Raw genomic sequence first — 16,375 nt, forward strand, 5'->3', positions numbered from 1 at the left:
TATTCATAACAAAATGAGGAAATACTCAAGACAATTATAATCCTCGTTTCTGTAACTGGTCATGTGGTCATAGTTGGTATTTATAACTACCTCCTTCTCCTACCTATTCTGTGTTCCCTTTGCCTTCAGCAAGCATCTCAGCTTATTGTGGTTCTTTACCTGGTGAGGTGACCCAAACCAACATTCCTGAAGGGTCTAGGCCATTTATGGCCCTGCTTGGATTGGGTGGTTGTAGTTTCCCATTGACCTTAATCACAGGGCATGGTAATACTAAGAGACACCCGAATGGATTTCCTATATTCCAGACATACTCTTCCTTACCTCTATCATGGAGTAATACTTCCATTTCCTCCTTGGTAATCATGATCAATCAACCCAGCCAACTCCGTAACTCTCTTCTTTACCTGTTTCAGAGGCATGAGAGGCTCCAAGTGGCCAGGTGGCAGTATTAACTTTCAGTTCAATGGAATCATTGTTGTGTCTCCTGATGGAAGCATTCCTCCTTTTGAAACTAAGACCTCTAGACCAGAAAAGCATAAAGTCACAAGAACAGAAAGCAAAAATTTTTGCTAGTGGGTCACTAGGGGTATTAGTGACTGGTGTCACTCCCATTTCCACCCCTTGTTTCATAGACTTACGAATCCTGGCTATCATAGAAAGAGAACCATATACCGAATGCTGATTCAGAGCACATTCAGCTTTCTGTAGAACCTTGCCCCAGCCCTGCAAAGTATTGCCACCTAGCTGGTATTGTAACTGAGTCTTCAAAAGGCCATTCCACAGTCCTATCAAGTCAATTACTTCAGGATGGTGGGGAACATGTTAAGACCAGTGAATTCCATGAGGATGGGCTCATTGTAGCATTTCTTTTGCTTTGATTTGAGTTCCTTGATCAGAAGCAATTCTGTGTGGAATACCATGACAGTGGATAAGGCATTCTATAAGTCTATGGATGGTAGTTTTGGCAGAAGCATCGCATGCCAAGAAGGCAGATCCATACCCAGAGTAAGTGTCTATTCCAGTAAAAACAAAGCACTTCCCCTTCCATAATGGAAACAGTCCAATGTAATCAACGTGCCAGCAGGAGGCTGGCTGATCACCCTGGTGAATGGTGCCATATAGGGGCTCAGTGTTAGTCTCTGTTGCTGGCAGATCAGACACTCAGTGGTGGCCATAGCCACACTGGCCTTGGTGAGTGGGGGTCCATGTTGCTGAGCTCATGTGTAACCTCCAACCCTGCTACCATGGTCACTTTGTTCATGAGCCCATTGGGTGATTACAGGGGCGGCTGAGGAAAGAGGCTGACTGGTATCCACAGAACGGGTCATCCTAGTCACTTGGTTATTAAGATCCTCTTCTGCTGAGGCCACCCTTTGGTGAGCATTCATATAGGACATATTTTTTTGCCCACTCACAGAGATCTATTGACACACTTCTTCCCCAAATTTCTTTGTCACGAATTTTCCAATCATGTTCCTTCCGAGTCCTTGACCATTCAGCCAAACCATTGGCCACAGCCCATGCATCGATACACAGTCACACATGTGGCCTTTTCTCCTTCCAAGCAAAATGAACAACCAGCTGCGCTACTTAAAGTCCTGCCCGCTGCGAGGATTTGCCTTCACCACTGTTCTTAAGGGATATCCCAGGAAGAGGCTGTAGTACTATAGCTGTCCACTTTTGAGTGATGCCAGCGTATTCCACAGAACCATCTGCCAACCAGGCCTGAGCCTTCTCTTCCTCTGTCAACTGAGGATAGGGAATGCCCCATGAGGTCATGGGTGCAGGCTGGGAGAGAGAAGACAGTGTGACAGGAGTGGGGACCATGGACATTTGGGCCATTTCAAGTAACCTACTTGTGCCTTCAGGGCTCAGGCCCAATCACTCATACACTACTTCCATTTGACTACGTATTGTTGCAGAGCATGCCCAACTTTATGGTTTCGTGAGTCCCATAACACCCACTTCATGATGGGAAGCTCATGTCACATGGTAACTCAGTGACTGATGGTCAAGTGTTCAGTCTCTACAAAGGCCCAGTAGCAGGCCAAGAGCTGTTTCTCAAAAGGACTGTAGTTATCCACAGCTGACGGCAGGGCCTCCAAAATCCTAAAAGCCTATGTTGCAATTCATCTACTGGGGCCTGCCAAAGGCTCCAGACAGCAGCCCTTTCTGCCACTGCCACTTCAAGCACTATTGGATTTGCCGGATCATATGGCCCAAGTGGCAGAGCTGCTTGCACAGCAACTTGGACCTGTTACAGAGCCTTCTCTGCTTCTGGGCCACACTCAAAACTAGCAGCTTTTGGGGTCACTCAGTAAATGGGCCAGAGAAACACACCCAAACAAGGAATATGTTGCCTCCAAAATCCAGAGGCCCACGAGGCATTGTGCCTCTTTATTGGTTGTAGAAGGACCAGATGCAACAACTTATCTCTCATCTTAGAAGGGATATCTCAGCATAGCCCACACTGCGGAACCCCTAGAAATTCCACTGAGGTAAAAGGCCCCTGAATTTTAGTAAGATTTATTTTCCACATGCAAATGTCTTACCAATAAATATCGAGTAGTCGCTACTTCTGGCTCACTGGGTCCAATCAGCATAACGACATGAATGCATCAATATAAAGGACCAGTGTGATATCTTCTGGAAGGGAAAGCCAATCAAGAATGCTGCAAACTAAATTATGAGATAGGGCTGCAGAGCTGATAGGTGTAGTGAAAGATGGGAAGTGCAGGTGTATTGCTGGCCTTGCCAGCTGAAAGTAAACTGCTTTTGCTGGTCTTTATGGACAGAAATGGAGAAAAAGACATTCAAAAACGAATTCCAGAAGAAGACTCAAATCCTGTTTAGAGATGGGAACTTTAAATACCAGAACTTGACCAGTTATGGTGGGCAGAATGGAATAGATAGAAAAGAGGTAAAACATGGACCTCACTGTCTACATGAGGCACGCAAGAAATTGGAGTGGAGAAATTATGCCCTGCTGAAGGGTTTAAACAGAGAAGTCTGTGTGCAAAACACTGGGACTGAGAGGAAATGGCAATGTCTGTTCAGGATAAAGAGAGTAATCAGCAAAAACAACAACAACAAATCCTGGGAGTGATGCAAAGTCTGCCAGTGGTCGTCTGGAACGGGCAACGTTGAAGGAACAGGTGGGCACTGAGTCCTGCCAGAATTTGGGAAAAGGACTAGCAAGGCAAGCAGAGTCTGAGTTTAGCAGAAACAGATCTCCTGAGAAAGTAAAACTTAGCTCACCCTGAGAGACTAAAAATCTACCCATCATTTGTCAGCCTGGAATGACAGACACAGATAAAGCCAGCTGCAAACTTAACAGAAAATAAGATCTCTCAAGGACACTGAAGCTGTAATGTGTCATAAAAAAAAAAAAAAACCTACTTTGAATGACTCCTGCTTTATTAATCACTGAGAAAGTTTATTCTCTAAAATCATAGATTATCAGAGACTTTGCTGTTTAAAATTAAATCAGTAAAAATAAAACACCCTACTCTTGCCTGGAGGGTCTAAGGCACTTTGACACAGAGAATCAGTCTCAATTTACAGCCCAGGTAGAGATTCGAAGAAGGGGTTTCTGGATACAAGAGCCTACAGCCATCTTAACTTTGCACTTTCCAAGGACGCACGAGCCTGGGTCTACTTCACACTCCAAACCTGATGTTGACCCCTTTAGCCACAGGCCTGCTTTGCTTTGAGCCTCTCAACATCGCTTCATTTAAGTATCGCCTAAATTCCACCCTTTCCCCAAATCCTCCAATAGTTCTCTCTTTTCTGTTGCTTGCTGAGATGCCCACCCGCCCGCCGCCCGAGGTTGTTCTGGTGGCAGTCTCCATCCTGCCCTGGGCTGATAAGCTGACTGCATCAGACAACAGGTTTGCTCATGGTGATGTTAGGCTGGTTGGGCTGGGACAATTCTAATCAGTCTACTAGAAGGAGATGATGAAGCTCTGTAGAAGCCCAGTTAGAAAAACCAAAGGGGTTGTCACTTGGGGACAAGGTAAGAGCCCACTGCGGGAATCAGGTTATTAGGATCAGACAAGAAGTAAGTGTGCTTTGGTGCCAGCCTAAGTGTTGGTCTGTTACAGCCTGAGTATCTTTCGCCTCAGTTCACACTGGTCTGAAAATAGGGAGACAGAGTTAGGACAGCAGGGAAAGCTTCAGTGGTTTCAACTGAAGAGAGTACTAGGGAGGTAGGAGCTGGGAGCCAGCTGGTTGTGACTGAAATCTGGGACCAGTGATGGAATCTCAAGCCCAGCAGTCCCTGACTAGGGCCTTTTCCCCGGGCCTCACACAGGGAGATGCCTGGGAGTTAAATTCTGCAAGGGATAAAGCATTTCCTCCCCACAGACATGTCTTCATCTCTCTGAAGGGAAAAATACTCGGGAGGAAAAGAAGAAAGAGTAGAAGGAGGGGGATAGCCAGTGGAAAAGCCCAAAATAATGGACTTGGAGCAAGGGAAGCACCTTATTCTGAAGCTCTCTGTAGATGCGGTGTGTCATGCTAGAGCTGGGGCTGTGCAAACTAGTGGAAAACCCATCGAGTCTAGTGCACTGGTGATCTTCAGACTTCTTATCATTTTTCTGAGCTACATGTGTACCCCGTGGGAATTGACTCATTTTTTTCCTTTCTTTCTTTTTTTTCAGCATATGAACCCACGATCTCTGTTCAGAGAGCAGAGGTTGGGAACACTGTGTGTTGACTTATTTCGTTCTCTAGAGGATTTGCCTGCAAGTGGCAATGAATGGATCACTGTGAGAACACGACCATATTTTCATCTATGACTGAACTATTCTATTCTGTTCCTGCTCCTTTTAGGGAGAGGAAAGTTGTTCCTAGTTATTTTAGTCTGAAGTTTTTCAAAACTTCCATTACAAACCATAAAGCAGTTTGACTTCTGGGAAGTTCTATTCCAGTTAATAATTTAAAATGTATTTATATGGTGAGGTATGACTCTCTAATGGTTATCTCTTTATAACCTATTTTAAGGAATAGATTTATAACAACAAAATAAACTGTTGCTACGTTTCCTGATTTATGGAACGAGCAGGTGCAGAAGGAATTCCTGAGTCAGGTGAGAAGGAGAAGACGACCTCTGAGAGTCAGTTTTAAGATCCCGCGTCTTCAGTTGTATGTGGAGGAACCCACACAAGCCCAAATAAATCTTTAATTCCCAACAAACCCACCAGCACCATCAGGATAGCCTCTTGTTCAAAAGGTGACAAGGTCACCTCACTCTTTTACTGCAACACAAACAAATCCAGACACCCATCCCCCACCACTCTTCCCCACCTCTCCACACATACGCCAACATTTATTTGTTTCTTTTTTTTAACCACTGCTTCAAAAGTGGGAAAGAAACACAGGTTTGTAAGGAGAAAAGTGAATGTGAAAAGTAAATAAATAATTACTAGCAATAATTGTGTTTTACAATGCTTTGCTAAACCAATGGCTTTCAAATTTTTTTTACTGCCACCAATAGTCAGAAGGACATTTTACATCATGTCCTTGGATATGCATACTTTGACATGTTTGTGTATGTATGTAGGTAGAGATAAATGTCATCAAGGTTCACAAAACACCACATAGGATGCACTAAGTTTTTTATTCTTTCATTTTATAAAATGTTGATCATGAGTCACTAAATTGATATCATGAGCTACTAAATGAGTGGTAAACTGCAGTTTAAAAAGTACTGTTCTCATGGGCAGTTTTTAGTCTTTATTCCAGAAAATAACCCCAATCAATTTTGTTTTTTAATACCAGACTTCTTGTGTTCAAAGGATCTACTCCTGAGACATTCTTTTGGCGTGTCTCCTTCATATTTGTCTCGAAAGTCCAGAGGTCGATGCAGATATTATTATGTAAGAAAATCAGGGTCATAGTCTTCCTTCATTGTTTCTGACATCAGGCCTAGATTTTGAATATCTCTTCTACCCCCAGAAACATTTCTTAAGGTGAAGTCTTTATAAGAACTGGCTTGAAATTTATCCAGCTTGGGCTATTGACTCAGGTGACACCTGCAGAGACTCTCATTGGACTAGAAATGGCTTAGAAAGTGACAGGAAAAAAGGGACAGATTAAATACTTGTGGCAGTTCATAAAATGAAATACAATGCAGCTGTGAAAAAGAATGTTGATCTGTGTGCTATGAACCAACAATATTCAAGTTATATTCTTAGGTTAAAAAGAATAAGATAAGCACACCGTGTATAGTAGATTTCCACGTGTTTTGAAAGGGGGAACATATGTGCTTATATGTGCATAGGATATTTCTGGAAAGTTCCACAAGATATTAGTAATGGGAATTGCCTCTAGGGAAGAGAAATACAGGACTGGAGGTCTGGGATGATAGAGATTTAGTATTTTTGTATCTTTTCATAGTATTTGAAATTTTTATTTTATGTATACATATATTACTTTTTCAATTAAAAATTGCTAATTTTTAAAGATATGATGGAGGGAGTAATTACTTGCAAACTCATTAAGATGAAGGGGGTTTTCCTGTGAACAGTCACAGAAATAGATGTTTATTGTAACACCAAAATGCATTATCTCTTTTATTTACGTATCTTGTACAATTTACAGAGTTTCACATCCATTGCCTGACTTAGTGTTCATGACAACCTTTTGAAATCGGCGGGACAAGTACTAGAAGCCGCACTCTACAAATTAAAAAAAAACCCTGAAACCTAAAGGAGTTAAAATCTAGAGCATATTTTAAGGAAAGAAATTTGGAGTAATTTGCATGATTGTGATATAGTAGAAACCTGAAATTTTACAGTGTTATGAGTTGCCAAGTAGTTTATGAATAGCAGAATTTTTAAAGCCTTTAGCACTAAACATTGACCTCTTAACTAAGAAACTCCTGCATAAAAGAGGAAGGAGGCAGAAAAAAAAAAAAACCCTGCTGAAACTCTTTGTGTAAAATACTCCTAACATTAGAATATAAATGATCAACTAATGACTGGTTGAAAGTTAACATAAAAGAACTTGCATTTGAAACTTCACTATACGGACTCTCACCTTTGAATTAGAACAAACCTAAAATTGCCGAAGTAGACAAAGAGGGAAATTATAAATCATCACTACTAAATCTTGAACAATACCCTAAAGGTTTATGGTCATGGTCATTGTATCTGCCAGTGTCCCCAGACAATCCCAATTTAGACTCCCTGTCCCCAAGTCATTATGGATAGCACCCCTTGCACTCTCAAAAGTATCCTAGTTTGGGTGATAAATTATAGCTCCACCCTATTAAATATCACACTCTAGTCTCATACACCTTCAAGATCTTCGTGTTCTAAAGTTTGGGCTTCATCTCAAAACTAAGAATTACCCTCATTCATGCAAAAGCTCATGCAAAATGATCCACTCTCAGGTATGAGTGCATATATGACTCAAATAAAAAATATGTTTCCAAACGCTACCCACCAGCAACACTTGGCTTTATTGAAGAGATTAATATCTAGAAGGGAGTCTCAGGGCCTCATCTGGAAGTTTCGGCATGTGGGGGAGTTAAAAGGGAAATATGAACCAAGCTTGACTTGGTGAGACTTCTGAAGTGGAAGACAAATAACTGATTACACTTAACAGAGTTCTGAAGACAGAGTTCAAAAGGTGAAGCCCCCGCCCTGCTCCAGAGTCCTTCACTTACGTATTCATTTATTTTTTAATATTTAGAGAGTGGCTACTGGAGGCAAGACACTGTCCTAAGAGCTGCATCAGTTTTGTCAATAGCTTTAGGGACTTGAGGCTCAATTACCAGTGGTTTTCAGGAACAGAATACTATACATCAGATCTTGTTGCTTAAACAGCCTCTAAATGCTTTTCTGACTAGCACGCTTCAGAATTTCCATAATTTGTAGTTAGTCTATTCAATGATTAGAAAGATTATTCCCATGGTCCAGATAGGTTAAATCATTGCTGTGATTTTTTTTTCACCTTTCAATGTATTTCTTCCTTAGAACAAGCAAATGAATCAGTAGCCAAGCTGCGTATCATGGTAACAGCAGCTTTACTCAGCAGCGAGCATATCATCTATCCAGAAAATATAATTACTGAAATCTTAAGGCAATGCCACAGGTTGTTGATACGATGTGTTTGCTAGCTACATTCTCTAAAGCACTTGGCACTTAAGTTGAAGTTATGTAGCATGCGATTACTTGAGGTTTGTGTGTAAACTGTTAAAGGATGTTTTCATTGTTCTTTCACGTTTGGATTTACACTTTTAACAAAATCTTTTCAGAATATATTTTAACATGCATGCACCAAAGGTCATGCTTCCCAGTTCTCTCTCCGAGGCTGTGGGACTTGGTTCTGAATTGGACAGTTTGACTATTCCACTCATTGTTCATGTGCACGTTGACATATGTCTTCTGTTTATTTCTCCTCTTTCTTTGCTTACTTAGAAGTCTTTATTTCCCATCAATTATTCACCAGACTTTTCACAAAAGGAATCCTATGGGTTTTTCTTTCGTTCTAATCATCACTGGTCGAGTGATTACTGTCGCTGCCTTCACTGTCACTATCACTGTCACTATCACTTCCGTTGTTGTTGTCATTACCAGACTTGCTCTTGCTGTCACTCTCATCACTGCTGTCAGATGCACTGTCACTGCTGTCACTACTGTCACTGCTGTCACTGTCACTGCTGTCACTACTGTCACTGCTGTCACTGTCACTGCTGTCACTGTTACTGCTGTTGCTGCTGTCACTACTGTCTTTACTGTCTGATTTACTGTCACTATCACTGCTGTCACTGCTGTCTGATTTGCTGTCACTGTCGCTACTATCTGATTTACTGTCACTGCTGTCACTACTGTCATCACTGCTGTCACTACTGTTGCTACTGTCACTGCTTTCACTGCTGTCACTACTGTCGTCACTGCTGTCACTACTGTCTGATTTACTTTCACTGCTATTGCTACTGTCACTGCTATCACTGCTGTCACTGTTGTCACTACTGTCACTGCTATCAGATTTGCTGTCACTGCTGTCACTACTGTCTGATTTGCTATCACTGCTGTCGCTGCTGTCACTGCTGTCATTACTGTCTGATTTACTGTCACTGCTGTCACTACTGTCACTGCTGTTGCTGCTGTCACTGCTATTGCTACTGTCACTACTATCTGATTTACTGTCACTGCTGTCACTACTGTCTGATTTACTGTCACTGCTGTCACTGCTATTGCTACTGTCACTACTATCTGATTTGCTGTCACTACTGTCTGATTTGCTGTCACTGCTATCACTGCTGTTGCTGCTGTCACTGCTATTGCTACTGTCACTACTGTCTGATTTACTGTCACTGCTGTCACTATCTGATTTGCTGTCACTGCTGTCTGATTTGCTGTCACTGCTGTCACTATCACTGCTATCACTACTGTCACTGCTATCACTGCTGTCTGATTTGCTGTCACTGCTATCACTGCTGTTGCTGCTGTCACTGCTATCACTACTGTCACTACTCTCTGATTTGCTGTCACTGCTGTCACTACTGTCTGACTTGCTGTCACTGCTGTCACTACTGTCACTGCTGTTGCTGCTGTCACTACTGTCTGATTTGCTGTCACTGCTGTCACTGCTGTCACTACTGTCACTGCTATCACTACTGTCACTGCTGTTGCTGCTGTCACTGCTATCACTACTGTTGCTACTGTCTGATTTGCTGTCACTGCTGTCACTACTGTCACTGCTGTTGCTGCTGTCACTACTGTCACTGCTGTTGCTGCTGTTGCTACTGTCACTGCTGTCGCTACTGTCACTGCTATCACTGCTGTCACTACTGTCACTGCTGTCACTGCTGTCACTACTGTCACTGCTGTCGCTGCTGTCACTACTGTCACTGCTGTCGCTACTGTCGCTGCTGTTGCTGCTGTCGCTGCTGTCGCTACTGTCACTGCTGTCGCTACTGTCACTGCTGTCACTGCTGTCGCTACTGTCACTGCTATCACTACTCTCACTGCTGTCACTGCTGTCGCTGCTGTCACTACTGTCTGATTTGCTGTCACTGCTGTCACTACTGTCTGATTTGCTGTCACTGCTGTCACTGCTATCACTACTGTCACTGCTGTCACTGCTATCGCTACTCTCACTGCTGTCACTGCTGTTGCTGCTGTCACTGCTATCGCTACTCTCACTGCTGTCACTGCTGTTGCTGCTGTCACTGCTATCGCTACTCTCACTGCTGTCACTGCTATCGCTACTGTTGCTGCTGTCACTGCTGTCTGATTTATCTTTGCTGCTGTCTGATTTATCTTTGCTGCTGTCTGTTTTGCCATTGTCATTGCTCCCATTGTTACCATTGCCATTACTGTCACTGTCATTAGTATCTGATGTGTTATCATTGTCATCATCATCTCCTTCTCCTTTTGAGTCACTGTCATTGCCATTATCTTTTGATTCATCAGAGTCATGAGAAGCATCTCCTCGGCTACTGCTGTTATTGTCATCTTCAGAATTGTCATCACCATTGTCCTCAGACTCATCACTGCTATTGGGATCATCTCCTTGCATGGATTCATCATCTAACTCATAACTGTCATGTCCATCGCTATTACTGTCACTACCTGTTTTGCTGTGTCCAACCTTATTTCCGGCTTCTAATTTCTCACCAGGTCCTTGTATGGTGTCAACCTCTCCTTGTGTCTTGACATTTCCTTTGCTTACGATCATTCCATGTTGTCTTTTACTCTCTTTATCTTCGTTGACTTTCCCACCTTCTTTGGTAATATTGTTTCTGTTGTCACCTCTGGAACCTTCAATTTCTATTCCCTTTGGAAGGATGGAGAAAAGAATGATTAATTAGTGAATGTTACGCCACAAAATTGCATTGGTCTGAGCAAGACTGACTAGGGAAGTTGGCCAGAGAAACAGGAGTTCAGCTTCCAGTATGTCAATCACATCTGTTTGTGAAAATGTGCTTTATTCAGTACTTGAAAGTACTCTGGTGTTTAGGTTACATAACAACCCATTCAATCCAGTAGGAACTTTGTAAACAACTACATGGTACAACAATTATTTAGCACAAGATTTTGTAGAATTGTAACAAAATTTTCAGAAATATCTGCTTTTTAAAATTGTTCTGTATCAAAGTCTAATAAGGACTCTAGCTTTCCCAATAAATAATCAAGTAATTTAGGGGCCAAAATATATGAACACTTATGATTTATTTTTGTGCTACCATCAGTGGATGGAGAGGGAGAATTTAAACTGCCATTGAAAGAAATCAGGTTCGCAAACTAACCTTATCTTGGCTCTTCCCAATGGCACTTGGCTGTGATGCTTCAGTGAGTGCATTTTCCACAACTTTGTTTTCTCTGTGGTTGGGTTTTTGAGTGTCCTCTATTACTGGGCTATCATTGTCTTCTGGAACACCATCAGAAGCCTCCTCACTCTTGGAGGTATTGTCTCCATCAATGTCATGAGGATCTTCTTTGCCTTCAGGGGCATCATCTTCACTACTAATTGAATTTTGACCTAAGCTATTGTCACTGTCATCGTCTTCTCCGTGAACCTCAGCCTCTTGGCCGCTGCCGCTATCAGTGCCCTCTTTTCCGTTCTCTGTTTCTTCATCTTCATTATCACCAGAGCCCTTGTCTTCATCCTCATCTGCTCCATTCCCACTAGAACTCCCATCAGAATTATCCAGGCCAGCATCTTCACTATTGCCAGCTCCACTTCCCCAAGGTGTTACCCCTGCCTCCTCATTCCCAATTGTCTCACCTTCTCTCTGAGGGGTTATTTCACCTGTATCACCCTCATTTCCACAGGAATTCCCACTTATTCCATCCTCATGGCCTGTGCTGTTACTGTTTCCGGCTACTTGATGTCCATCTTCTTGGACAAAAGTGGCATCCTCACTCTGACTTGCATCTCCAATATCCCCATTTGTTGAATTCTTACCAGTATTTTCACTGATATTGCTCCCATTTGCCGTCCCAGCATTGTCAATGATGCTTACTCGTCCCCTGATGCCATTTGCTGTGGTGCCCTCTTCTTCTCCTTGTATCCCATCATGACCATATGTTTCTGGGTTTCCTGTGCCCGCATTCTGATCCCCAGCATTCCCCTCTTCATTTACTAACATAGAATGTGTAGAAGAGCTTTTCCTTCCTACTTCTGCCCACTCAGAGCCATTTCTCTCTCCTTCGTAACTGTCTTTGGTATACTGTGGCTCTCCTCTTTCATTTTCATGCACAGGTACACCACTTTCTTTGGTGGTATGATTGACATTTAATTCATCCTAGAAAAGAGGAACAATTCCAAATAAACTGTGAATATCATCTTGAAGTAAAGAAAACTGAAAAGAAGAGCATTAATTTTTTGAAAGTTAATGGAATCTAAAAACAGCTTAGAAACACATTTTACATCCTGTACCTGTATTGGCGGTTTCAATTTTTCTGGAAGATTTAAATTCACAGATTTATCAACAGCATGTCTCTCCAATGGCTTGATTTGAGGAACCTACCAAAATGAAAATAGTGGAAATTGAAAACACTCTTACTTTGTGTACATGCACACACATGTGCACACGTACACACACGTCTTTCCTTAAATGAACATAAGAGATATAACACAAAGGTTGAAGTGTAATCTAATCAGGTAGGAAAGAGAAATGGCTTGTTACAGGTCTTATGTAGAATTTAAACTGGGCATACAGATATTTGTCACAGTGGTAGTACCAATTTTATTGAAGTATTAACCAGACCACTTATCTCAATTGTAGCAGGGGAATAGTCTTTTACAAAAACTAAGAGAGAGGCTTTTGGTGTTTCTGTTCAACAAGCCTCTTGCAATAGCACAGGACCCACTCTAAGTATAATCCTGGCCAAAACCCCTAAGAGAGTAGTAGGCGTGACCTGAGCCAGTGCAGAAGCAAAAGCAAGTAGTGTGCTACTTCTGTAACTTCAGGAGCACATTTGAAATAGTTGAGAAAATTCTCAACTACATAAATACTGAAGAGTTTGGTATTATAAAAATATATCAAAATGTTAACCATAGCAGCTGGCTAATAAAATTGCGAAAGGTTTAATTTTCCTTTGTTGGTGTTTATCTGTTTATTCCAAATGTTCTACAGTGAACATAAAACATAACTCTCTGAGTGAAACATTGGTTTTCTCCTATGTTGAAAAATCCTGTTTTTTCTATTTTTTTCTTGAAAATTTCCTAAATAATACAGGCTTCATTGATATTAAAATGAAATTCACAGGGCATGAGCAAAGGTGGACAAAGGCTACACGACTCCTGGGGATTGAATGTAAATTAATCTGGAGGAATTGTAGGAGCAATAATCCTTCTGACGAGATGCGGCTTTCAATTAGAGGATGGGAGCACGAACTGGAGTGCACATTTGATTTTGTTGAGACCCCAAATATATCTTGTAAAGTCTTTCACGCAAATCTGAATGTTTAGCTCAGTTTATCTGCAAAGTCTTAAGGAAATTAATATTTTTTTGATGTTAGATTAAAAGAGACAGCAGAGTAAGGAGGCTTCCTGAGGAAGGCATACTCACTGGAATGGCCCATGCTGCCGCCCAAATGCAAAAACATACAATTATCTTCATTTTCTTTAGGAATATTAATCAGTGGCTGTTTTTAAAGAAAAAACAACAACACAATATTACTTATAAAGCGAAAGATGATAATCACAGTAACGTATTATTTTGGTTTGTGAGCAATTGCCTTTTTTCCAGGCAAGGAGTATGTATCCAATATGAGAAGAAGGTTGTCAAGACTCAGTGTTCCAGAACACACCTGGAGTGGTCAGAGAGACATGTGGGGACATCACCAGGCTCCGCACAGATGTAGCTACATAGACATTTTCTGCCTATGCCAATGAAGGGGCACATCATGTAGTTACAAAGTGCATAAGCATGACTTTGTCATTCTGCTGTTTTTGATGGTAATAACATCAATTCTGAAGAGTTTTAATCAAGTATTAAGTAATTCTGCTAAGATTGTGCTTAAAAGGTGAGGCACTTATCATACTCACCCCAAATCCATCCGATTGGGTCATCCTAGACTGTAAGGGAAAGACACTGCTAGCATGAGGGAGCCCAGGCTAGTGGAAAGAACGTGGAGTTTGGATTCTGAGACCTGGGTTCAAATTCTACCTTTGTTGCTTGATGTGTGAGCTTGAGAAATTTCAGTGGCTTTACTAAGCCTTTGTTTCCTCTGTCTGGGAAAACAATCACACCTGCACTTCAGGATCATTCTAACTATCTTAGCAGAAGAATCTTCTCTGAGACGCATTCTCTGACTTCATTTCCAAGGGCATTTGGTGTCTCTCTCTCCTTTCTACACGAAGCAGCTTCTGCACACCTCACTGGCAGCATGTTGCACTGTTTTAAAATAACCTGGTCTCTTATAGGTCCCCCTGACCTCCTGCGAGCTCCTACGGCCCAGGAGAGCATCTGGGCGATCATCGTATTCCAATATGCAGCACAGATAAAGACGTGTGAATGTTGTTGACGAATAAATACTTCATGGTATAAACAGCGCCAAGCACTGTTTCTGGTGTTAGCAATCTCTTAATAAATGACAGCAATCATTATGTGGGACTTCCAAAAACATGACCCTTCATTCCTGTTAGGATTCACATTCAGAAATGGACTATAACGTATTTTTGACACATTGGAATAGATATTGTATGGTCTGTGTGAACCAAAAACTTAAATTCCTATTTACTGCAAGCAGGAGTTCTTGATGTAATGATAAAATTACTACAGAAGGGAAGGAAGAGTTTTACTCCTATTTCATGAATTCCCACTGAGTTTATAGATCAGAATACTGCATGTCATAAATAGCCTTGATTGAATTTAATGTCGATACATAAAATGTGGAAACATAAAACCTCAGTGAACATCAACTGTCATAGAATTACTGACATTTCCTCACAGGACAGAGAACACGGTTCCAGAACTACTGAGAAAGAGAAAGAAAAATGCTTACTCTTACAGCTGTTCAGCAGAAAGCCAAGAATAGCTAGACCTCCTTGAGAAGTGCTATAGGTTAAAACGAGGCCAAGGTGACCCCAGGACAAGTATATTGCAGAGTTCTGGGGCACAGATGTTGAAGGGCAGCTCTTTAGTAAGTGGGGGTTATAGTGGACTTTACGATCCCCAGCCTAATTATCACATAGGTTCTGCGGAAGACCGGTCCATGCTGTGATTTGGAGGAGCCGTGTTGTCCTGGAAAAGTACCGTAGCGAAGGCCAGGTACTGTGCATCCCATTTCTAAACCGCAATCCGGCAATCTGACCACTTTATCTCCCTTGCAGATGCACTCCAGATCAACGCACGGCGCACGATGATGCTTGCCACTGTATCCACAGGTAGGGAAAGGGCTCGACAGACTACCTTAGAAATGGCCTCGATTTTGTCAGCCTGAAAGCAGAGGCTTCAGAATCATGTGAACCCCTTCAGATTATCTCATGAATTGTCACAAATGAAATGTGATTCAGCAATTGTCTAGTTAATTTGAACAAGTTAATAAAACAGTGAAAAGTAAAGCTTAATTAAAGCCCTGTTTGAAAGCCCAAGGTGGATATTTTAAATCTGGGTTATCCAATTTTTTATCAAAACTAATCAAAGCAACCAGATAACTATCAAATTTCTACCTCAGTTTGCCAATGTTTTAGTAACATGTCTTTCAATTTCCCAAACCTATTATGATATCACAAAACAAAAAAGTACGTGACAGAAGTCAGAATCCCCAGATATCCTAAGTAGATGTATTTTAATCTGGCTTTTAAAACCCTAATGTCAACTGGAAAAGAAAATAATAATTTTTTAGACCAAAGGTTGATTTTTCAGAGACTAGAAAATTAAATGTAAACTGTGATTCATTCATTCATTCAACAAACATTTGAAGGCCTGATGTAGGCTGGATACTGAGTCCCGGAAATAGATATGAGCCCTAACCTCACGGAGTTTATCGCTGAGTGGATTAGCCAGATTTTGAAATAAATATAACGCAATGTGTTAAATCAAATTCCAAAATCCATGTTTACTTCTTAACATTGTCAGTGTTTAAATGTTACTTTTGTTACTATTTGAAAGAGGAAGAAATTATTTCTTTCCTTTTTCATTAATCCTTTCACATCTTACATTGCAATGATGAGGCTAATAAAATGGCTTTAACCAGACACAAGTTTCTTAAAGATGGTTTTTCTGGATAAAGATAACAGTAATGGAGTTTTAGTGAATTATATAGACTATATTCTAATCACTCCTTCTGTTGTTAATATTTTAGATTTAAAATATTTGCTTCATTTTTTACATACTTTTTCTATTAGCAACTGATAGTTTAACATACTGTCTATGAAAAAAATCCTATTCTTCAGTGATGCAATGTTT

At 41.3% G+C, this 16,375-nt stretch overlaps 1 protein-coding gene across 1 annotated transcript; it reads right to left on the bottom strand.

Moving 5' to 3' along the window:
• Positions 1-8,160: 8,160 nt before the first annotated feature.
• On the bottom strand, positions 8,161-13,582 carry DSPP (dentin sialophosphoprotein). Its single transcript, XM_070615326.1, has 4 exons — positions 13,532-13,582; positions 12,397-12,483; positions 11,264-12,262; positions 8,161-10,791 (listed from the first exon to the last, which is right to left on the bottom strand). Exons 1-4 carry the CDS (start codon positions 13,580-13,582, stop codon positions 8,497-8,499), a joined length of 3,432 nt encoding a protein of 1,143 aa, XP_070471427.1. The 3' UTR covers positions 8,161-8,496.
• Between the last annotated feature and the right edge of the window lie 2,793 nt (positions 13,583-16,375).

Source organism: Equus przewalskii, chromosome 3 (genome assembly GCF_037783145.1).
Source record: "Equus przewalskii isolate Varuska chromosome 3, EquPr2, whole genome shotgun sequence".
NCBI lineage: Eukaryota > Metazoa > Chordata > Mammalia > Perissodactyla > Equidae > Equus > Equus przewalskii.